Raw genomic sequence first — 25,713 nt, 5'->3', positions numbered from 1 at the left:
TTACTTGTTTTATGGTATTATTTATTTTGTGTGTACTCTGCTTCAAATTTATTTTGTTTAAATGTGTAAGGTTGTGTAATTTGTACCTTCCAGTAGGTAATCCTATCTGAATTATGCTTATACAGGAAGGTGTGCCTTTTTTTTGTATCCACATTAGCAGAGATACTTTTAACAACATTGTTTCTTGGTGCATCCTTATTAAATTTTTCAATATTTTAAGTTTGCAGATGCTGAAAACTACCTTGCAACTTGTACTACAGACAATAGTATAAATGATTCTTTGGTAAGCAATCAGTGTTATAAATGACCTTGCATGTATAATGACAATTCATGTGTCAACATTTTAATTCAAATGAGAGTTTGGGCATTTTCTTTGTTTGTTAGCAGGAGCATTTGTACACCATTCTTTATATATTTTGTATATCCCAATTTTGAGCCTGGTCATTTACTCTCTGACATAGGCCAAACGTTCAGTGATTTTCTTTTAGTATTTCCTCATTGGACGTGAGCATTACTGCCCGGGCTGGCATGTATTGTCCTTGAGAATGTGCTGGTGAGCTGCTGCCTTGACCCACTTGACTTCGCCAGTGCGAAAAGTAAAACTATATTCCATCCTGCTATATTACCTGATCGCACTGGCTTGTGGGAGATTTTTACCTTGTGGTTAAGCAAGGGAGGGATTTTGAGGCAATACATGAACCTTCATTTCCTAGAACCAATAGAACTTTTACCCAGAGTACTGATGATACACAAAGTAAAAACTCTATTCCCAATTCTTAATATGAAAAAAATTAGATACAGTGCAACAATTTTTGTTTAAAAAGCTCATCACTGATGAAAGAATAACCTATTAATTTTCTGAAATGCCATTGGCCGTTTCTCTAGCCACTATCCATAGATGCTGCCAAATGTCCTGGATATTTATAGTATTTCTGCTTTTATCTCAACTGCATTATTTTGCTTTACAATAATGTCTGCAGATCCATTTGTAAAAGTATTGTTTATTGTTATATTGCTTCTCCTGTCACGAGAAATTAATTTCTAATGTATTTTTCAGAGTGAACCACTATATATCCCAGTAAAATTTCATGATTCAGCCAATGAAAAAAATAGTAATGACAACAACACAGGTAGGTTTTAATTTGAAGTACCTAATTTATATTATGAAATTCAGGCCAATATAAGGACTAGATTACATAGAACATAGAACAGTACAGTACAGCACAGGCTCTTCGGCCCACAATGGTATACCGAGCATTTAGCTTGATCTAAGATCAACCTAACCTACACACTCCTCAATTTACTGCCAACCATGTGCTTGTCCAGCAGTCGTTTAAATGTCCCTCATGTCTCTGACTCCACCACCACCACTGGCAGTGCATTTCATGCACCCACCACCATTAGATGTGCAGGTCAGGTGAATTGGCCATGCTAAATTGCCCCTAGTGTTAGTTGCATTAGTCAGAGGGAAATGAGTCTGGGTGGATTACTCTTCGGAGGGTTGGTGCAGACTCGTTGGGCCGAAAGGCCTGTTTTCACACTGTAGGGAATCTAATATGCGTAAAGAACCTCCCTTTGACATCTCCCCGAGACTTTCCTCCAATCACCTTAAAATGATACCCCGCATGACAGGTATTTCTGCCCTGGGGAGAAGTCTCTGGCTATCTACTCTATCTGGGCCTCTTATTACCTTGTACACCTCTATCAAGTCCCTTCTCTTCCTCCTTCTCTCCAGTGTGAAAAGCCCGAACTCACTCAATCTCTGTTCATAAGACAAGCCGTCCAATTCAGGCAGCACCCTGATACATCTCCTCTGCACACTCTCTAAAATTATTACCTTGCTAAAGGTTTTTCACAGTCCTGTTTACCCGGTACTCCAGTAAACTCTGACATATATCGAATCACAGTCTACCAGTTCGAAAATTCTCATCTTCCTCTTTGACCCTTTGTCTTGCCCTCCCTATTTCTATAACATACTGTTAGTTTGCAAGCATCCAGAAATTCAGTTTCTCTAATTCTAGCTTCTTGCACACCTCCCCCTCTTGTTTTACCTTACATTAGAGGTTGTATATTCAAACACTTAGACTCTTAATATCAGAAATTGTTTCCCTGAACCTTTACGCAATCCTCCTTCAAATCTCCCATTTCACTATGTTTTTAGTCACCAATTTTAATATGTCCATCTTTAATTAAAGTGTCAATGTTTGTTTGATTACTCTTCTGTGAAATGTCTTTGAACATTTTATGACTTTAAAGATGTTATGCCTGTGTCCAGTGAATTAACTCACTCTAGTACAATCTTCAGATGATGGAATGTTAAAAATTATTCTTAAATTGTTCTTTGCATAAATTGTCAGCAGCTACATTCGTGCTCCCAGAGATGGTTTTGCCAAAAGGGTATTGATAAAACCACAATTGATCCTGAGCTGCTGAGATGGTGGCATTTTGGTTTAGTACTCTCCTCATTGCTGTAAGCAGAACAAAATCCAGAAGGGTGTTGCTTTGCTGAGCTATCTATTGTGTATATTGTCCATGGATCTTGATCATCTAAATTTTGAGATCTAAGAGCCTGCCACAATTTTTCAAATCTTTTGTAATCTTGAGCAAGACCTCTAATAACCTTGACCTCTTTGCTGACGAGGTTACTTAATAGAATGAAGTTACAGTGTTGCATGTTACCAACAAGCAGACTAAATATTTTGGCTTTGCAACTTATTAACATCTGGAAATAACAACACCATCTAAAAATTACATTGTTAACATACAAAAACACTTTATTTTCCACATGGAGCTTCTTAGATTACTAATACCTTAGAAACAGTCTACATCATATGCCCTTGGGCCAGTTAGTCTTGAATGTTCTGTTTAAAATAACACCACGCCTTTTGACAAAAGGTTTTCAAAACCTTGTGCTAGGTGATTTTTTTTAAAAATTGGCAAAAGGATCCTTTGTATTCAGACAACATAGAGTTGTCAGACAGAAACAGATATGGAGTCAATGAGTTAACTTGCCTCTTTGATGATCTTTATTACTGTGACTTTTTAAGTTTTGTAGCAATTTTCTGAAGGGTACAGAATTTCAATAGAAAGAGGTTCTTTTAGTGGAGTAGCAACACCTACATCGTCTCCACCTGGCAAAGAAAATGATATTTAAGTTTTTAATCAGATGGTGATTAACGTTTTGAACATTTTCTTCAGTGTTGCTGCTTTCTTTCAAGTAAATACTTATGTCATCATGACATTTTTAGTGGTACTCCTAAACAACTTGATTTAGTTTTCATTGAGAAACCAATATTTATTTGTCCATAGATGTTCTATTAGTTCAAGGTCTGTTCCAAATGCTAAATGAATATGTAGCTAACTTAATCACTGTTGTTAATTGGAATTAGATAATTTTTAAATAGAAACTGTTGTTTTATTTCAACACACTTGTCACAAGATAAATAGTAAGGTCGTGATTAATAATTACCTTGCCAAAAAAGGAAAGCTCTTGCCATCATAGTAACACACAGACTTGATAGACCCTTTCTCGTTGTTTTGATCAGCAATGGAAAGCTAATTATACTAATATAATCATTGCAGAACTGTAATAATTTTGATTATGTATGACTTTTCTGACCCTATTTACCCGAGATGTTTTATAACCTCCTGTTTATTTATCTGAAGATATTATTTAAAATTACTATTCTTTATTTTTAGCTTTAAAAAAACCACGTGTTAGGTTCAGTAACATTATGGAGGTGCGGCAACTTCCAGCTCATCATGCATTTGAAGCAAAACTCTCTCGGATGTCATATCCAGCAGCAAAGGATCACGAAGCAGTGCTGAAATCTGTTGGCAAATTGACAGTATCGCAAGTCGCAAAAATCAGTTTTTTCTTCTGCTTTGTGGTTAGTACCTGTTATAATACAGTACATTAAAAATTGAAGGGTAAACCATTGTTATTCCATTCCAATAAAAATAGGTTATGCAGTGAGTATAGAAAAGCAAGAAACATTTTAAAAAAGCAAATCAGTCTCATTCAGGGAAAGACACGAAACAAACCATTGGGATTAAAGGCAGACAAGTCTCAGGGCCTGATGGCCTACATCCTAGAGTTTTAAAGGAAGTGGCAGCAGTGATGACGGATGCAAAATTTCCTGAATTCTGGAAAGATTCCAGTGGATCGGAAAAATGCTAACGTAATGTCCTTATTCAAAGAGGAAGGGGGCAGAAATTAGGAACCTCCAGACCAGTTAGATCTCTTGTTGGGAAATTGTTGGAAGCTATAATTGATGAAGTTGTAATGAGACATTTGGAAGGTCAAGCTGCAATTTATCAAAGTCAGCATGGTTTTAAGAAGGGTAAATGGTGTTGGACTAATTTGCTAGAATTGTTCAAAGATGTAACAAGCAAACTGGATAATGGGGCTTCTTTAGATATTGTCCACCTGGACTTTAAGAACGCACTTGATAAAGTGCTGCTCAAAAGCTTAATACAGAAGGTAAGGTCACATAGGTTTGGGGTAATATGTTAGTTGGAATGGAGGATTGGATGGAGTCAGAAAAAAATAGGTATTTTCTGGTTTGCAAATAGTGGGATAACATAGGATTTGGTCATAGAGTCATAGAGATTTACAGCATGGAAACAGACCTTTTGATCCAACTCTTCCATGCTGACCAGGTATCGCAACCTAATCTAGTCCCATTTGCCAGCACTTAGCCCAGGTCCCTCTAAACCCATCCTATTCATATACCCATCCAGATGTCTTTTAAATGTTGCAATTGTACCAGCCTCCACCATTTCCTTTGGCAGGTTATTCCATTCACACACCACCCTCTGGGTGAAAAAGTTGCCCCTTAGGTCACTTTTATATCTTTCCCCTCTCGCTCTAAAGTTATGCCCTCTCTTTTTGGACTCCCCCACCCCAGGGGTAAAAATATTGTCTATTTATCCTATCCATGTCCCTCATGATTTTATAAACCTCTATGAGGTCACCCCCTCAGCCTTCGACACTCCAGGGAAACAGCCCACACCCATTTAGCCCCATGGATACCAACTATTTATAATCTTACATTCTATCTCTGCATCCAAGTTGCTAGTATGCTAGTCAAATTTGCAGATGCACTAAAGTAGGTCAAAGAGTGTGTTGCAAAGAAGAAATAAGAAACATACGAATTATTAGGGATAGGATAGCTGAATGGGCCAAAGTTTGGCAGATTGAAGTTCTGTATTAAGAGTGAGATTATCACTTTGATTAATAGGCTATGTATTATCTATATGGAGAGAAACTTCAAAATGCTTTGGAGCCTTCTTTACCACTTTACCTGCTTGTGCTGCCACTTGGAGGAAACGATGGACTTGCACCCAAAGATCCCTCTATCTACCAGTGCTTCTCAGGGTCCTGCCATTTACTGTATACATTGATCTTGTATTTGACCTCCCAAAATTCATCAGCTCACACTTGTCTGGATTAAACTCTGTCTGCCATTCTCCTCACAACTTCCCAACTATATCCTTCTAACAACCTTTCTCACTATCCATAACTGCAGCAATTTCATGTGATCTGCAAACTTACTAATCAGAACACAAACAGTTTCAACCAAATTGTTTATATGTATTACAAACAACTTTGCTAAACACTGCTGGTCACAGACCTCCAGGCAGAATATACTCCTCCACAACGACCCTCTATCTTCTCTGACCAAGCTAATTGTGTGTCCCATCTTCCAATTCACTGTGGATTCCATCTTCTGGACCAATCTGTCATGAGGGCCTTGTCAATAAAGTTCAAGTAGACAGCATCCACTGCCTTACCCTCAACACTCATCTTCATCAATTTCTCAAAAAAACTCCCTCTAATTTATGAGACAAGACCTTGCCCACACAAGGCCATGCTCACTATCCTTAATAAGTCAATTTTTTTCTAAATGAAAGTAAATCCATCCCTTAGAGTCTTCTCCAATAAATTCCTTATGACTGATATGAGGCTTGCCAACCTACACTTTCCTGAGTTGTCCCTGTTACCCTTGTGGACGTTGCCTGTGGTTAAAGAAAATACAAAGGTCTTTGTCAAGATCCTAGCAATCTCCATCTTTGTTTCCCTCAGTATTCTGAGTAGATCCCATCAGGTCTTGGAGACGTACTGATTTATATGTTTTTTCAAGTCATCCAACACTACCACCGCCTTAACATTGACATGCTCTGGAATATCAACAAAACTCTCCATAATCTTACCAACAATCCGTGTCCTTGTTTTTCTTGACTAATGATATGAAGTACTCATTAAGTACTCGCACAGTGGCTCAGTGGTTAGCACTGCTGCCTCACAGCACCAGGGTGCCAGGTTCAATTCCAGCCTTTGGCAACTATCTGTGTGGAGTTTGCACATTCTCCCTGTGTCTGCGTGGGTTTCCTCCAGGTGCTCCAGTTTCCTCCCACTGTCCAAAAGATGTACAGGGCAGGTAAATTGGCCATGCTAAATTGCCCATAGTGTTAGGTGCATTACTCAGAAGGAAATGGGTCTGGGTGGGTTACTCTTCGGAGGATCGGTGTGGACGTGTTGGGCCAAAGGGCCTGTTTCCACACTGTAGGGATCTAATCTAAAAAAAAATCTAATCTACTTGCCCACTTTCTGTGGCCCCATGCATAAATTCCCCCCTTTTGTCCTTGAATGGATCTGCTCTTTTCTCAGCTGCCCTCTTGCTCCTTTATATGTATAAAATGTCTTGGGGATTCTCCTTAATCCTGTTTGTCAAGGACATTTCATGGCCCCTTTCTTATTCCTTGTTCAAATTCTTTCCTGCTTTCTTCTTCTGCCTAAAGGGCCTTGTCTGATTTCAGTTTCCTAATCCTTACATTTGTTTTCTTTTTCTTTTTGACTAAACTCTCAATGTCTCTTGCTGTCCAGTGTTCCCAAATCTTGGCATCATTATCTTTCAGGCTCACAGGAACATGCTGTTCCTGAGCACTGATCAACTGGCTTTTAAAAGACTCCCCAGGTCGATATGGATTTACTCTCAAACAGCCACCTCCAATCTAATTTCTCCTGTTTCTGCCTAATGCTACTGTAACTTGCCTTCCCTCAGTTTAGCACTTTCACCTGAGAACCAGTCTTATCCTTTTCCTTAACCATCTAAAGCTTATGGAATTATGATCACTGTTCCCAAAATGATCCCCCACTGAAACGTTGATCACTAGCCAGGCTCATTCTCCTATACATGATCTAGTATGGCCTGTGCCCTCATTGGACAACTTGCATATTGTTTCAAGAAGCCCTCCTGGATGTACCTAACAAGTTCCAACTGATCTAAGGGATTGACATTGATGGAGTCCCAATCAATATTAGGGAAATTTAAAATTACCACTACAACAACTCTGTTGTTTTACCTGTTCCCATGATCTATTTACATATATGTTCCTCTCTCTCCCACTAGCTATTGGGAGGCCCATGTTAAACCCTCGTTATAGTGACTGCATCTTTTCTTACTTCTAAGTTCTACCCATATGGCCTGATGGGATGAGTCCTTCAAGATGTCCTCTATTAGTGCAGCTGTAATATGATGAGATATTTTCAGCCTATTTTGGCTTGGGTTCAGAAGAATGAGAGGAGATCTTATAGATCTATATGAGATGCTAAAAAGGGTTGACAATGTAAACGGAGAGCAGATCTATCCCTTGTGGGGCAATCTTGAACAAGAGGTCATAATTTTAAATTAAAGGGTGGCAGATTTAATGGAGGGATACATCTCTCAAAGGCTCATGAATCTGTGGAATTCACTACCCTGGAGTGTGGTGGATGACATGACACTGAATAAATGTATAGAAGAGAGAGATTTTTATTTGCTAATATGTTGAAGAATTATGGAACCAAGCAGTGGGGTTGAACAGGCCCACAGAGCTGAATGCCTGCTCTTGCTCATTGTTTTTTATGTTAAAAATTGTTGGGGCATTTATGTACTAAATCATTTTTGTTAATCTCGTTGGAAAGTACATATGGATACATTCTTCCTTATTAAACATTGTATATGAAATAATCATGTGGAAAATTAATGTATTTTATAACTGTTATATAGTCAGAAATGTTTAACACATGGTCTTAATCACATATAATCAGTGTAATTTAGTTTGTTGTTGAGGGAGAAGTTAAAATGAATGCAGTTTAGGTTAGGACACTATATGGTCAAATTTTCAAACAGTCATGCACCGTTTTCCACAATTGGCGGGAGTACCGTTTTCTGGGCATGTTCCCACCACCAAACAAGTTGAAGCACTCCATGTGCACAGCCCAAGATCATCTTGTAAAAGGGTTCCCGCCCCACAATGCATATCTGGCCCATATGTTTGTGAACAGTTACTGCTAATTTGCACGTTCTCCCCATGTCTGAAAAGGTTTCCTTCGGGTGCTCCGGTTTCCAGCCACAGTTCATAAGCGTATAGGTTAGGTGAATTGGCCATGCTGAATTCAGGGATGTGTAGGTTAGCTGCATTAGTCTGGGGAGATATAAAGTGATAGAGTTGGAGAATGGGTCTGGGTGTGATACTCTTTAGAGGGTTGGTGTGGACTTGTTGAGCCAAATGGCCTGTTTCCACACTCTAGGGATTCTATAATTCTGTGAAATCTGTTCACTCAGGTTTGTTATTGAACAAGTTTAATATTAATGTAACTTAAATAAATTGTACACAATAGTATGTTTGTCTTCAATTGTACAATTAATTTTTCAGTGGTTTCTGGCAAACTTTTCCTATCAGGAGGCGCTTTCTGATACTCAGGTTGCTATTGTTAACATATTGTCCTCAACTTCGGGTAAGTTATGTATAAAAAGTATTTTTCTTGTCTGTTCTATTGTATTGTGTAAAAAATGTTTTACACATGTCAGCTCATACAAGAGAAATAAGATTTACAGATTTCATTACATTTGCAAAGCTAATGCATCAAAAGTATGTTGCTGTATAGCGAGAACACAACTTCAAATCATGTATCACCATAAACCAAATCATTGGAACTGTGCCATTCAACTTCTCAAGCCTGTTTCACCATTCTGTTTCTGTCTGACCTGCACCTTGATTCAGTTTACCTATCCTGGATCAACACTCCTTGATGTCCATATTTCACAAAAACCCATTGGTCCCTGTCTGGGAAATTTTCAGTTGACCCAGCATACATAACCTTTTAGGAGAAGGAGTTCTTGATTTCCCTACAGTGTGTGTGACCAAATGCATTCTGATTTCAATCCCTTAAATTATCTGGTTCTAATTTTAACATTACATGCCAAAGGTCCTGCTGCCAGTGGATGTAATTTCTCTTTATTGTATTGGGCCCATTTTATTGTTTTAATTACGTTGATTAAATGACCTCTCAACCTTCCAAGCTCATGGGAAACTGAAGATTGTCTATGAAAACTGTCTAATAATTTTAGCTTTTCAGCATTGGTATCATTCTGGAGAGACTGCCTTATATGTCCTTCAGGAATAATATAAATTAAGATTTGTTTCCCAAAGCGGAAAAGTGGGGTCTTCCCAAGATTGTAAATCTGAAGCATCACCTTCCTCACTTTTGAATTCTAACTCCTTGTGATAATACTAATACATTGTTGACAATTTTAGGTACGTTTTGTACTTGTCTAATTTAAAATAAAATCAGAAAATGTTGGGAATATTAGGTGCTCTGGCTGTGTCTGAAGCAGGAGGAACAGAGTTAGCGAGGGAAATTTTCTCAAGCAACTGGAAATGATGTAGGAATAGGCCAAGAAAACCAGACACAAAATAATGTTGACAAACTGGCCCTACATGTCCCTACTTCTGGCTATTTTTTTCCCAGGAATAGTTTTCCAGAAAAGACAGGAATTGCCATAGAGAAGATGTGAAGACAATTGAAATCATTTGAGGGATTTTTCTAATGGAATCCACCCTTCCCAATATGGGAGCAGTTTCACACTGAATCTCCAACAGCAATTAGAAGATAAGAGTATGCCATGAAATAAAACTGAGTAGTTGTGAAAGCTTTGACCAGTTGCACAAAAAAGTTGCAGATGTATTCAGGCTGAGCAACTTCTATGCAAAGCACCCCCTCTGTCACAGTGTGCTGTTATTTCTTGCTTTTTGAATACCAATTCTCTGCAAGGCATTTTTTTCTAACCAGAACTTTACCTATCCTCAGCTGCACTTTTGGAGCTATGCCATTTCCTCTGCCGAGGGTCTAGAGCAAGGGGCTGACTACAACATGCTACAGCAGGAGTAACATCGTTAGCACCTTAAGATGCCTCCTCCGCACCCACAAGTCCCTCCATAGGAAAGTGAGGATGCCCATTGAAATGCAGTTGGAACTAGATGAGATCCTAACGGAGGGTCAATGTGCAGAAAGCCAGTTATATGACCATAAGAATAGGACCAAGAGTAGGCCATTCAGATCCCAGAGCTTGCTCCATATTCAATAGGATCATGGTTGATCAAACACTCTTCAAGTTCACTTGGCTGCCCTTTCTCCATAACCCTTGAATCCCCTACTGATGTATCTCAGTCTTCAATATTCGCAAGGACTCTGCTCCTACAACTCTCTGTAGTAAGGAGTTCCAAAGACACTCAACCCTCTGAAAGAGGAAACCCTCACCTCAGTCTTAAATTGGCGATTCTTTATCCTGAGACTATGCCCCCTGGTCTGAGGTTCTCCCTTTGAGATGAATCATCATCTTAGCATTTATCCGTTCATATGCTCACGTAAGTGCTTGTTGAGGCTCTGGTTCGCATGACTGTCCCTGATATCTTCCACAATATGCATCCCACTGGACCAGGTGAGTATGCATTACCAATAGCCAAGGAGTGGTTGTCGCTGGGACCCAGCAATGTAGGACCACTCCTGCCTATAATGGCCATCTGAAGTTAAAAACAGAATTTGCTAACAAACAAACAATACTGTATTTGTGAAGGGAGAAATTCAAATTTAGTGTTTGAGATCAATGGCCTTTCATCAGACTTTCTTGTTTCTGGATCCTCCTGGTCATTATTAGATTGGCTGCACTACTGCTGTCACATCCTTGGCCATTTCCAATGCGGCCTGCTTGGTAATGAAAGTATTCTCTGACTCTTGCTCGTAGGTTTGTTTATCAGGCTGTACCACTTTAGATTATCCCAAGTAAGAGTGGGAGAGCTGACATCCACCATTCCCAGGTTTTATTTTCATGCATGCCATGGCTCCTTTAATTGGAAGGAATATCTCTGAGAAAATGAACTGTCACACTACATCTGAGCCGAATTTTCTGGGAAGGCCAGAAACTGGCTTTGAACTTGTTAGCTTTAGCAACAACGATTGGAAGTTCGAATGCTCTGACGATTGAAATTGTAGTCAAAAAATTGCTTTGTCTGTCAATAAAAGTTCTATCCTACTTCACAATGTGCTCTTCCCCTTAACTTAGTCATCTGAAAACTGTGTGGGCATTTTTACTCTTTTACCAAAGACATTCCTATATGTTGAAAAGCCAGGGCCCCAATACATATTCCTAAGGACCATGACTCTGCACATCTTGTCATTCCAGAGAACCTTTATTTTATCCCTGTGTCCCGATTTGAGTTTGGTTCCACAATCCAAAGAGGCATGTTACAACACGGAAGTTGAACCCCTCTGTTAATTAAAACCAAACACCCAGAAAAGTTCACGTCACTTCGTAATCTGTTAAATTGTGAGTGACAGAGAACACCTCGCTTCCACTATTTAAAGAAAAATAACAATTTATTTTCCTAACTCTAATACTGAACATTAAATAAAAACTATTCACAAATCCCAGCTCCCCTTTCCTTAACTACTTACTACCTGACACAAGCTCTATAAAATATATACTGTTCCAATCACAGAATTATCAAAAATTACATTAACTTTTCTCGAGACCACACTATCTCTGTCTTCTGGCTGATGATCTCCCTGGGTTGTCTACTTTTGTTTTACTGTGAGTATGTTTTGCATGAAAAGATACCCTTGATAGAGTGTGTTTTCTAATTTTTTTGAGAGCAAAATGTTCGATGGGCAGTGGGCTCTATGAAAGTTGCTTGGCCTCTCGATGGTAATTGCTATCTCTCTGACCAGTTTTCAAAGTGCTCAGTTTTTTAATACCCACCCAACATTGTACCGTCATTCGTCCGATGTTGTCAAAATGATAAATTCAAACTTGATTAGGTTTTAGTATTCTGGGCATAATTTAAACAAATTGGCTAAATTTGAATTATTTTCAAAACTGCAACCAAAACTCAGGTATTCATTTAACAGCCATTTGTGACATGTATGTATTTTGGAACAGCTGAACTCCCAGCCTTTCCATTCAGGCAGCTGAGTCTGCATTTTAAGTTTACTTCAAAATTCAGAAAACATATTAATTACCACCTCAAAACACAAAGAAGTCAAATTTCAAAAATGCATGCTGACACGTCTTTGATCAGCTCATACTTTTCCAATGTTTAGTCATTCACAACTACAGTTTTTCGTAACTGATGTATTTGTAGTTATCCAGTTTCTGTTTCACTCTTTTAAAATGATGGAGCGGCATATCTTCTTATTTCTTAATCACATTATTTCCTTAGTATTTATCATCACAACTGTTAACAATTGTTACTGTGCTGTTTTATTTAAACTGAATTTGTGAAAAAAAACGTTTTTGGCATCCTGTGGAACGCCTTTGTGAAATTCAGGTTCAGGTTCAAGTTCCTGCCCACCTCGTGATGGAACTGTTATCCGTGGTACAGTAACAAAACATAATTGCTCCAAAAAAAATCACTGAACCCATCTAGCATGAGGAATCAATTGTTTTTATTTTAAATACCCTGCTGATACAGATTGGTATAGTTAAAAATATCTTGAAGAATTTAGTAAGAAATGTTCTCGGTAGAAGTTTTTTTTGCTTGGATTACTGCTTTTAAAAAAGACTTCTAACAATGCCATCTAGCGTTCAGTTTCAGCTACCTGACAAAGTGGGTAATTGGCCATAAAAACATGTCAGTAAATAGTGCAAATATTAAATGTATAAATTGAAAGTGCTGAGGTTAAACTGATGAAAGACAGTTTGTTAGTGAGGTGCGAATTATTTAAAACTACTTCTAAAAATATAATATTTTTGACTTAATTTCAATATTGTAGAGCCTATACACATTTGTCATCTGTGTTACTTCCTGTTACCAAATAAGTTGAGCTGGTAACTCATTTTTTCGTCTGTGGATATATCTTTTAAGACGCTTGTAAAATAAAGTGAGTTATGTGAAAGTTCTTCACACATTGTTTGTTAACATTTTGTACTTCTAACCACTTCCTTCCTGGTTTCCACATGCTTGTGTGGCCCTGAATGACGTGTGTGTGTGTTTCATAAAAATATTTCGGGTTCTAGTCAGACATGTTGAACTTTTTAATCTAATAATAATTGATTCTGTTAAAATACTGTCTCAAGAAATTTATGTACACATTTACAACATTTTACATTTTTAAAATAATTTGCTTGTCATTTTGAATTTTTTTCTTGGACAGGTCTCTTCACTTTACTTCTAGCTGCAATGTTTCCTAGCAACAGTGGAGACAGGTTTACGTTATCCAAATTATTAGCAGTAATTTTAAGGTATGTATCACTAAAATTTGAACAAATATTAACATTTCTGCTAAACTATAGGATTTTGATTATAGATGCTGCCTTTTCCTCAATAAAAGTATTTGCTCTATTTGTCATGCATTACAGCTGTAATCTCATCCTTATAGGAGTAAATCCTTGTAAGAGAAATTGGTACATATTTCTGTTTGTTCTTTTAGCATTGGCGGTGTTGCCCTTGTAAGTCTCTCAAGTAATGACACAGAAGGAAAAGGCATAATAGGTAAGATATTTTACTCCATCCTTTTGTAGAAAATTGCTTTGAAAGTAACAATTTTTATTGTATTATGTAGTTATTGCCTGCCAATTTGTGCATTGTTCAAAATTCATTTTACTTGTGTATTGCCATTACAAAATTCAGTACTGATTTTATTTATTAGATCAGCACAGTAATTCTAGCAAAGTACAATAATACTCATTAATGACAACAGTAATGTATTAAATGTTTTCACTCAACTTGAGTCATAGACATTGAGACTATAATGTAAATTATGTTTTTAATCAGTATTGAGCATTTTTCTGAATGTAAGGAATGTCTTTGTGTTCTTTCTTCAACACAGTGGTAAATATGTAGGGATTATTTAGTCCCATCTTTATTAAGTCTTGAAATTTAACAGCAATAGCAGTTGTTGTTTATTTTTATGAAACAGATATTGACTGAGGTATGTTCTGAAACTGTTAACATTCACCATTATTATTTGACTGAAACTGACTGCACTTTTGAAGTTCACATTTTTGCGAGTGAAAGAGAAATTCAAAAGTTGCTGTTGATGAATCTATTCTTCTCTAAAAAATATGCAATGCAGGCATCCTCCAAACTGTAATCAATAAGAAATCAATTGAATTGATAAGAATTACCACTTCACTCTATTTGTTTTACTGTAAGAATGCTGGAAAAAGATGAGTTTATTGAATAAATTGTAACTGGATTTCTAATGGAGGACTAATTCCAATATTTCTGTGAAGCATACTTTCTTGCTTTGAAAAACATGTATTAATGTAAAATTTCTCTGTTAGGCAAGCGGTCTCCTTATTTTAAAAAAAAATCTTTATTTTGTCTTCTCTCTTAATCTATTCATAATTAGTTACTTTGATATTGGAAAAATTGTGCAAGCGAAACTACCTGGTTTGCTATGTTTCAATGTGATTGCCTACTCAGCTGCTTGCTAAAATTACTGCTGCACACCAACAGATCGCTATGCCTTAATGCTAGATTTTAACTACTCCCAGGAAAAAGGGAAAGCAACACCACAGAGATGGTTAGACATTTGTGGGCAACTTGATTCAAAGCTGATGGCAAGTGACGTTCTACTACTGTTCACAACATAATTCAAGTTAATATTTATTACATTGCTGGTACAAATGAGTTTAGATTGAAGCGCTTAAAAAAAATTGAAGATGTGATTTTATCATGCAAGTATGATGCAAATAATTTGTTTCAGTTTTAAGTCTGAACTCTAGGTTAAAAAAAAAGGTTGTAGCAATTTACTGAAAAATGTGACAATTGTTATATAGATATTTTCTTGTTTTATTTTATTTTTCTTAGGTTCAGCATTGCTCTCCGTTATGTACCTTGAACTCATGTAAACTGGCATGCAGACTTCATACAATATTAATTAAACAGTTTTAGCTCAATGAAATTATTAGTGACGAATTAAATGTAAATTAGTTTTCTCCACAGAAAGAGTACTCACTTTCTTTCCCAACAAACTAGACAGAGATTTGACGGAATGGCTTCAAATCTGACCTAACATCCTTCTCGCCTGACTTGGAAGGCTAACAAAATTGAGCTGTCGACGCACAAGACTGACATGCTGAGTGTAGATAATTTATTTAACAATGTATAAAACCCAGATAAAGATGTGGTGAGAGATCCCTGCCCACTAAACTTATCATTTGAAGGGTACCACACCCAATTTATGACCCCATCACGCTCTTGAATGTTTGTGGGACAGAAATTGAGCTGCTCACCTGCTCAAAACTGTCCACCTTTTCAATGAGATCATAGCTGACCCATATCTTAACTTCTTAGCTCCATATATTTTGGTACATTGTATAGTAGAAATATTTAGATCTCAGATTCAAAGTAATTAATTGATCTAGCTACTTCTGTTTCTTATTGAGAATGTTTCACAATCCTATCATCCTTTGCACACACAAGTATTTCCTAAGTTCTTTTCTGAATGGATTGGCCCTAAGTTAAAATTATGTACTCTTGCCTTGGACACTTCAACGCAACAGAAAGAAGTTTCCTCCTTTGTATCCTATCTGTTCCTTTCAAAATCCTGAATACATTAATCAAATAATTTCTTAACCTTTGGTATTTTGGGGAATAACTCATCTAGTTTATATAATCTCTCTGCATAATTTAATCGTTGGAGGACTGTTAATATTCCAGTGAAAAAACTATATTGCACTCCTTCCAAAGACAGAATATTATTTTCTGAGGTGCATTGTCTAGAATGTTGTACTGTTACTCCTGCTGTGATCTAACCAGGATTTATGCGATTATAATAAAACCTCTTCCCTTTTGCATTGTAGTCTTCTAGTTAAATAATATTAATCTTATTAATTTTTTTTGAATCTGCTAGGATTTACTAGATTTTATTAAAATGTACTGCATTTTACCAACTGTATACGTGAATGTCAATTGTTGCTAGCTTGTCACTGTTAATGAAATACAAGGCTATGAGCCAAGTGCTGGAAAGTGGGACTCATATAGGTTTAGAGTAATTTTTCTGATGGTCCAAGCTTGATGAACCAGAGGACCTCTTCTGGACTGTATGATACTATGATACAGTGCTATCCTTTGGACCAAAATGGATGAACTCCAATGTACCTAACAATAAAATCCTTTCCCCACTCACTTAATCTATCAATGCCTTTTTGTAATGTTATGCTTTCATCCACAATGCGGAGAAATCGAGAACAGAGATTCCAGTCTCAGAATAAGGGGTCAGTCATTTAGGGCTTAAATGAGCAATTTCGCTATCATAGAACAAAAGTTGAGTATTGTTGGAGTTGGGGGAGAAAATGTCATGCTGTGGAAGTCTTTTTCCTTTCATTTTAAATGGACCATTAATTTTGATTTCATTAGAAAAAGATCCCTCATTTTATGCATTATAAATTGATGCCCCATTTGAAATTTGGCATTCTAACATTTGTCCCAATGAGTGCAATACAAAAAAACTTCAACAACACATCTGTCTTTTCCATAATACAAGGAGAAATTTCTTCATTCAAATGGTTGTGCTTCTTTGGAATTCTTTGCCCCAGAGGATTGTATATGTTCAGTTTTTGAGTATGAGTTAATAAATGATGTGGAATAATGTGGGAAGGTGCAATTTCAGGTAACAGATCAGCCACGATCAGGATGAATGACAGAATAATCTAGAAAGAAAAAGTCTCTTCCTGCTCCAATTTCACATATTGTTATGTACTTATGCTACTTACAATGTCACAAATCTTTGTGTTATCGGCAGTCTTACCAATATGACTCTCCGCTATGTTACCAAAGTAATAATGAAGAATAGTTGAGGCCCTATTGTCAGCGTTCCCCCTAAATTTCCTTCTCTTCTGACTGGCAGCAACTTCTGGAGCTGCAAGTCGATACTGTGGTCCATGTCAGCATGCCACTCACCATGTGTAGAATGGAGGCGTGATTGCATGCATGCATGCACACAGCTGTGTAGCCTAGAGAAACATTGACTGTTGCTGATCAGTGAGGAACAACATTAATTATTTTACCAAATCCAGTAAATACTATTTATCCCTACTTTGATCCCCTAACCCATTCTCAAACCTCACAAATAATTTGTTTTCAATCCCTTGAGCTTTAATTTTCATTATGTCTGTTATACCAACATTTCTAAATTCCTTATAGATGTTGGTATAACTTACGTCCACTGGCATCTCCTTATCTACTATTTGTGTTGTTTCCTTAAATTCATTTTGGTTTGTTAGACGTAACCTAGTCACGACAAATCTAGTTTCGCCTATTCTTTAAGTTCTTTCATTAAGTGCTACTCACTCTATCTTATATCTTCCCACAATTTACAGTCTATAATTTCCTAGCTTCTGCCTCTCTGTTTGACGTCTTCATAGTGGCCAATCAAATCCACAATTGTCAGACAGATACTAATTCTTTGATCTTTCTCAAAGTGACTGGAGCTTCATCACTGCAGGCATGCTTACTTATAGAAAAGTGATTCAAATCCTCTTGAAATTATGCTGAAAAAAAGAGATGACTTCATCTAAATTGAGAAGGATGAATATTCATGGTGATATTGTTTGAATAGCTAATCTTTGATAATGGCCAGGATCGTTATGAACTCAGTATGTCTGTGCTAAGCACATGGTAAATTTAATGACAAGCAATTTGCATAACATTTGACAGCCTTTAGTCGTACAAAATGCAAATCAAAAATTCAACACCACCAAAAAGTACATTTTTAACCTAACAGGATTGTTTGTTCTGAAAGACCAATCTGAAGTGGTAGTGGGGAACCATAGCTGTCTGATTGCAGAGCATCCATTTTTTTTTTACAGTGAAGTATTCAGCTACATAGACCATGAAGTTCCAGACTCAATTTCTAGCTTCCTGGTAAGTCAACATTTTAGCTAAAGAATAAAAACCTGGCACTGCTGCTAACAATCCAAGTGAGTGGATAAGTAAATGGGCGGCATGGTGGCTCAGTGGTTAGCACAGTTGCTTTACAGTACCCTAGACCCGGGTTCAATTCTATCTTCGGATGACTATGTGGAATTTTCAAGTTCGCCCCGTGTCTGTGGGTTTCCGCTGGGTGCTACAGTTTTCTCGCACACTCCACAGTTGTGCAAGCTGGGTAGATTCACCATGGTAAATATGGGGTTACGGGATTAGGATAGGGGGTTGGGTCTGAGTCAGCAGTGCTGAATTGTCTGATTCTGCACTGTAGTGATTCTAAATGATTGCTCTCTAAAAACACATATTAGATGGCAACTGAAAGTTAGGTATTGCATACTTTTTGCCGCACAGGTTACCTATGGTGAAATAACACTTACCACTCATTTAACCTCAGAGTTCTAGAATGGTTACCTGGATAAGGGAACAGATGTCACCTGCTGGTTTTATATCCCCAGCGTAGTTATCTCTGGCATCGAGCTATGTGAGTGACTAAATAAATCATTGATAATTAGATAATCTCTTTATTTAAATGTAGGCCTCACAATGTTCACATCCCAGGACTTTCGACAAAAGAGGATTTGACCTAGTCCTCTAGTCTTTGGGTTACTGCACCTCATTCCCACTAATTTATACTCTGATTTAAGCAGGGCATTTTCCACAAACCTCTAGAGTATTTGTTACAGATTAGACTGAGACCCACAGTGCTCCAGACTACTCAGTTAATTATGTGTGGCAAAATATATATTATGCTGACTACAGGACACCACTTCAAGCACTCTCTATGTGACTAATCACAATCCAAATTTAAGTAAGTCTATTTGTTTGATTATTCAATTTGAAGCAATAAATTTCCACTCTTTGGCTATATAGCAATTCCACAGAACTGCAGTGAAATTACCATTGTACCCACCTATAAACTTCTGACAATAACTTCAATACGGTTCAGGATTCCTGGTAATACTTTTGTTTGTGCCAGGAAAACAATGAAACCTGGGAAAAGGGAGGAATATAGGATAGCAAGCCTTGAGTGCCTTTTGCACTGGAACCTCAATTGACTGCCTTATTGGCTGCTGGAGAAAGAAAGGAAATTTTCAACTTGGTGCACTGACTAAGTCCAGTCACTTTAAGAAGTCCTGAAAAAGAGTCACATTGGACTTAAAAGTTAATTCTGTTCTTTCTCCATTGATGGTGCCAGACCTGTTGAGTTTCTCCACCACTTTCTGTCTTTTTAAGTCCAATCATTTGCCTGATTTTAAATTTAATCCCTAAGCCACTGTTGTCTTGTACAATAGCAGTTTTGGACACTGGGCCCTCATTGGTCTGCAAGCATTGAACATTGATGGTGAATTAAAGACAAACAACACAGGGGAGGCACGGTTGGGCAGCATGGTGCCCCAATGGTTAGCACTGCTGCCTCACAGCACCAGCCCGGGTTCGATTCCAGCCTTGGACAACTGTCTGTGTGAGTTTGCACATTCTCTCTGTTGTCTGCGTGTGTTTCCTCCAGGTACTCTGGTTTCTTCCCACAATCCAAAGCTGTGCAGCTTTGATGAATTGGCCATGCTAAACTGCCCATAGTGTTCAGGGATGTGTGTATTAGTGGTAAATTTAGAGTAATTGGGTTGGGGAATGGGTTTGGGTAGAATACTCTTTGAAAGGTCAGCATGGACTTGTTGAGCTGAAGGGCCTGTTTCCACACTGTAGGGATTTTAGGAATGTGTTTTGCGATGGCAAACATGTAATTGTAATATAATTACCCACTTTGAATATTGAACATCCCTGTGCTGTCACTTCTGAAGATAGAAGAGAGGAACTAACCAGTGCTCTCCACTTGATTTCCTATGCTAACCCATTAATCTAGTACCTGAAAGTATGATACGGGTAGAATGTGAACATGATTGATTAATTTAAAAAAAAACAAGATGCTGGCCCTATGTAAGGGAAGGTCTTTGATTTAATTCTGTCTGATTACCTTTATGCTTTCAATCTTTAACAGTTGCATGATGATTTTTGCCGATGTACTCGAGAGTTTAGAGTTGCAGAGCTCCACTCTTTTACAGTTTTGGTTTTATTTGCTGCCTGGGTTTGTAACTTAGTCGTTGAGATGTTGCAAATTTGAAGAGAACTTCTCAGTGACAGGCAGTGAAAAACGGATGAATAAAAGAAATGGGCAGATCAATATAACCAGAAATGCTTTAGTTTGATTACTTGAACTGTTTTGACATAAATTCTGACTTCAGTGAAGTGAGAATGAGTAGGACAAAGTGCTGTTACCTGCTGCAGCATTGTGTTTGTTGTCAGTCACAGTCTTTGATACACTCCTAAACATCTACAAAGAACCTGGATGTGATGATTGTGCATAACAATATAATTCAGAATCAAAGCTACTGGATCTGTTTGACGGCTTACTTAATGATGGAACAGGCTTGAAGGGCTGAATAGCCCACACCACCATCAATCTCAAATGTTGGTAAAGCAAATCAGCTGCAAACCGGCACTCAGCATTACTTTAATTTACTCTGCTATCGACAAATTATTTTCTTACTTTTTTTGCAAATATCTACATAATTTGCATAAAATACTTAATTCTCTCAGTTTCCATCTGAGGTTTTTGTTAGATTAATGGTATTTGCTGCCTTTGTATTATTTCAAACTGCTAAATAATTTGGCCAAAATCTATGTTAATTGACGTGTTGTACTTTAAAACTCTGTTAGAACTGCTAAGCTTCAGAAATCAATTTCAGTAAAATAATTGAAACCTGAAAGGTTTCAGAAGAGATCTCCAAGGATGTTGCCAGGGTTGGAGGATTTGAACTGTGGGGTCAGGCAGTATAGGCTGAGCCTGTTTTCCCTGAAGCATCAGAGGCTGAGGAGTGACCTTTATAGAGGTTTATAAAATCATAAGGGACATGGGTAGGATAAATAGATAAGGTCTTTTCCCTGGGGTGGGGCAGTCCAGAACTAGAGAGCATACGTTTAGGGTGAGAGGGAAAGATTTAAAAGAGACCTAAGGGTCAACTTTTTCACGCAGAAGGTGGTGAGTGTATGGAATGAGCTGCCAATGATGGAAGCTAATACAATTACAACATAACAGGCATCTTGATGGGTATGTGAATAGAAAGGGTTTAGTGGGATATGAGCCAAGTGCTGGCAAGTGGAATTAGATTAGGTTAGGGTATCTGGTTGGCATGGATGTGTTGAACCGACAGGTCTGTTTCCATGCTGTGCATCTCTATGACTCTATTATTGACTCAGTGATGTGAAACCAAAGCAATATGAAGAACATATCTGCAACATAAATTACAAACCTCCTTCAGCACTACTACCCAAGATAGTGAGAGGAACATTTTTATTCTTTCTCGCAACCAAATTCTGGCACTCTCCCATCAGCTAAGTTGAACAAGCTGTCAATATGTGCTGGCACTGTTAAAATAGCACAAGACATTGATGTCCTGGTCTTTGCTAAATTCAAATGAGGAGGATTGGAATTAAATTATTTGCATTGAGGGGAAAACCAATGTGAATGGAGAGTAGATGTACCCAAGTGTATTGTTGCAAGGAAATTTGTGTCACCTTAGAAATGTGAAGTTGTCACACAAGCAGCCACAGTTCTATTTGTGCTGCCTATTAAACATCAATCAGACATTTATCAAGGTGTTAGTATGCACTTTGATCAGGTAATAAGGAAGGCAAATGGAACTTTGGTATTTATTGCTAAAGGAATAGAGTATGAAAGTAGGGAAGTGTTGCTGAAATCCTAAGTTGGAGTATTGTTTACAGTTTTCATCCTTTTACTTGAGAAGGGATTTAATTGTATTAGAAGCAGTAAAGAGGAGGTTCACTAGATTGATTCCAGAGGTGAGGGGGTTTGGCTTATGAAGATAGTAAGCAATTTAGGCGTATACTCTGAAATTTAGAAGTATAAGAGGAGATCTAATTTAATTTATAAGATCCCAAGTGGGATTGATGGACGAAACATAGGATGTTTCCCCTGTGGAGAAATGTATGATGAGAGTTCATTGTTTCGGATAAGGGGTAGCAGATTAAAAAGTTGAGGAAAACTTACTGCCCTCAAAGGCCTGTGAGTTTGTCGAATTCACTATCCTTGAATGCAGTGGGTGCTGGAATATTGAGTAATGTTAAGGAAGGGATAGACAGACAGATTGAAGGGTATTGGAGAGCAGGCAGGAAAGTGCAGTTGACGCCGAGATGAGATCAGCCATAATCGTATTGAATGGCGGATCAAGCTCAAGGCTCTGAAATGCCTACTCTTGCTTGTACTTCTGATATTCTGATGATGAACTATTAATGATCACCTGCTATGACATACATTTTCAAGGAGTTTGAGATACTTTATGATCTGAGTGTCTTGGAATCTTTAAAGTCAGAGAAGTGATGAACAAGAAGCACCAAGTAAGAAGTGGTTTCCTGTACTGTTTTTGAATCTTGGTGTTTAAGGTATCTCGTACGGCGATCTGTTACTTATTATAATGGTGAGGCTGAGAAGTTTTGGGAAGTATCACTGCCACCAGTCCTCATCCTTGGCATCAGTTTCAGCGACTGACATCATGTGAGGAAGGATGTACACACTCCAGAAGATGGATTCAATCGTGATAGGCCAACAAAAGCTAGTTTCATTGCATCTGATACTAGATTGGCTCATCGGACTCAGCTTCATAGTAGGTTCACATTTCTACAACTGAAATATTTTCTCACACATTTTGGTAACAAGCATAACTGTATAGCACTTTCAGGAATTGTCCTTTATATCCTGATAGGTGGAGCTTATATTTTGATGTCATTATACCCTTTTAGGAACTACCTGTCTTCTGTAACATTCATGATTATAAATTCTTTCTCTCACTGTCAATCACAGAAACATAGAAAATAGGAGCATATTGAACATATAACATTACAGCGCAGTGTTGCGCCGCCCTGTCATACTAATCTGAAGCCTATCCCACCTACACTATTCCATGTATGTCCATATGCCTGCCCAATGACGACTTAAATGCACTTAAACTTGGTGAATTTACCACCAATGCAGGCAAAGCATTCCATACCCTTACTACTCTGAGTTAAGAAACTACTTCTGACATCTGTCTTAAACCTATCTCCCCTCACTTTAAAGTTGTGTCCCCTCATGTTTGCCATCCCCATATTTGGAAAAAGGCTTTCCCTGTCCACTCTGTCTAACCTTCTGATTACCTTGTATGTCTCTATTAAGTCACATCTCAACCTTCTTCTCTCTAACGAGAACAGCCTCAAGGCCCTTAGCCTTTCCTCGTAAGACATTCCTTCCATACCAGGCAACATCTTAGTAAATTTCCTCTCCACCCTTTCCAAAGTTTTCACATCCTTCTTATAATGAGGTGACCAGAACTGGACACAATACTCCAAGTGTGGCCATACCAGAGCTTTACTGAAAATGTGTTGCTGGAAAAGTGCAGTAGGTCAGGCAGCATCCAAAGAGCAGGAGAATTGACGTTTCAGGCACGAGCCCTTCTTCAGGATGCTGCCTGACCTGCTGCGCTTTTCCAGCAACAAGTTTTCAGCTCTGATCTCCAGCATCTGCAGTCCTCACTTTTTCCTCGTACCAGAGCTTTGTACAGCTGCAGCATAACTTCCTAGTTCTAGAACTCAATCCCTCAATTAGTAAAGGCCAAGACCCCGTATGCCTTCTTAACAACCCTGTCAATCTGGGTGGCAACTTTCAGGGATTTGTGTACATGGACACCGAGAGCTCTCTGCTCATCTGCACTCCCAAGAATCTTACCATTAGCCCAGTACTTTGCATTCCGATTACTCCGTCCAAAAGTGTATCACCTCACACTTGTCCACATTAAACTCCATTTGCCACCTCTCAGCCCAGCTCTGCATCCTATCTATGTCTCTCTGCAACCTACTACATCCTTCGTGACTATCCACAACTCCACAGACCTTAGTGTCATCTGCAAATTTACTAACCCACCCTTCTAAGCCCTCATCCAGGTCATTTATAAAACTGACAAACAGCAGTGGACCCAACACCGACCCTTGCGGTACGGCGCTAGTAACTGGACACCAAGATGAACATGTTTCATCAACTACAACCCTCTGGTTTCTTTCAGCAAGCCAATTACTGATCCAAACTGCTATGTCTCCCACAATCCCATTTCTCCGCATTTTGTATAATAGCCTGCTGTGGGGAACCTTATCGAGCGCCTTGCTGAAAATCATATAAACCACATCAGCCGGTTTACTCTCATCCACCTGTTTGGTCACTTTGTCAAAAAACTCAATAAGATTCGTTAAGCATAACCTACCCTTCACAAAACCGTGTTGACTGTCCCTGATCAGATTATTCTTTTCTAGATGGTTATAAATCCTATCTCTTATAACCTTTGCCAACACTTTACCAACGAAGTGAGACTCACTGGTCTGTAATTACCAGGGTTGTCTCTCTTACCCTTTTTGAACAAGGAACCACATTTGCTCTCCTCCAGTCCTCAGGCACTATTCCTGTAGACAATGTTGATTTGAAGATCAATGCCAAAGGCTCGGCAATCTCTTCCCTTGCTTCCCAGACGGTCTTAGGATAGATCCCATCCGGCCCAGGGGACTTGTCTATTTTCACACACTCTGCAGTATTTGTAATACCTCTTCCTTGTGAACCTCAATCTCTTCTAGTCTAGATGCAAGTATCTCTGTATCTCCTTCACCAACATTTTCATTTTCTATAGTGAATACTGTTGAACAATATTTATTTAGTGCTTCCCCTATCTCCTCTGACTCCACACACAACTTCCAACTATTATCCTTGATTTGCTCTAATTTAACCCTTGTCATTCGTTTATTCCTGACATAACTATGGAAAGCCTTCAGGTTAACCCTGATCCACCAACAACTTCTCATGTCTCCTCCTGGCTCTTCTGAGCTCTCTTTTTAGGTCTTTCCTAACTCCCTTGTAACCCTCAAGCGTACTAACTGAGTTTTCACATTGTGTCCTAACAGAAGCTGCCTTCTTCTTGACCAGGGTTTCCATTTCCTTAGTAAACCATGGCTCATGCGTTCTATATTTTCCTCCCTGCCTGACAGGAACATACTTATCTAGGACACACAGGAGCTTTTCCTTGAATAAGTTCCACATTTTGAATGTGCCCATCCCCTGCAGTTTCCTTCCCCATTCTACGCTTCCTAAATCTTTCCTATCTGCATCGTAATTTCCCTTCCCCAAGCTGTAACTCTTGCTCGGTGGAGTACACCTATCCCTTTCCATCACTAAAGTAAACCTGACAAAATTGTGATCGCTGTCTCCAAAGTGCTCCCCTACTTACAAATCTAACACCTGGCCAGGCTCGTTACCCAGTACTAAATCTAAAGTAGCTTCGCCCCTTGTAGGCCTGTCTACATACTGTGTCAGGAAGCACTCCTGCACACACTGGACTAAATCTGACCCATCTATAGTACTCT

At 38.4% G+C, this 25,713-nt stretch overlaps 1 protein-coding gene across 2 annotated transcripts in view; it reads left to right on the top strand.

Annotated features, from left to right (window-relative positions):
- The window catches only part of LOC132817415 (solute carrier family 35 member F5-like), a 111,505-nt gene that overhangs the window by 20,629 nt on the left and 65,163 nt on the right, over nt 1-25,713 (top strand). For both annotated transcript variants that reach the window (XM_060827846.1, XM_060827847.1), the window contains exons 5-10: nt 221-283; nt 1,058-1,130; nt 3,700-3,890; nt 8,704-8,785; nt 13,481-13,568; nt 13,757-13,818. In XM_060827846.1, the coding sequence (XP_060683829.1) occupies nt 221-283; nt 1,058-1,130; nt 3,700-3,890; nt 8,704-8,785; nt 13,481-13,568; nt 13,757-13,818 (559 nt within the window). The remainder of the gene's footprint in view (nt 1-220; nt 284-1,057; nt 1,131-3,699; nt 3,891-8,703; nt 8,786-13,480; nt 13,569-13,756; nt 13,819-25,713) is intronic.

The sequence above is a fragment of the Hemiscyllium ocellatum genome, chromosome 7 (assembly GCF_020745735.1).
Source record: "Hemiscyllium ocellatum isolate sHemOce1 chromosome 7, sHemOce1.pat.X.cur, whole genome shotgun sequence".
NCBI classification, from domain to species: domain Eukaryota; kingdom Metazoa; phylum Chordata; class Chondrichthyes; order Orectolobiformes; family Hemiscylliidae; genus Hemiscyllium; species Hemiscyllium ocellatum.
Note: the sequence above shows the minus strand (reverse complement) of the source record. Positions and strands in the feature narration are given on the sequence as shown.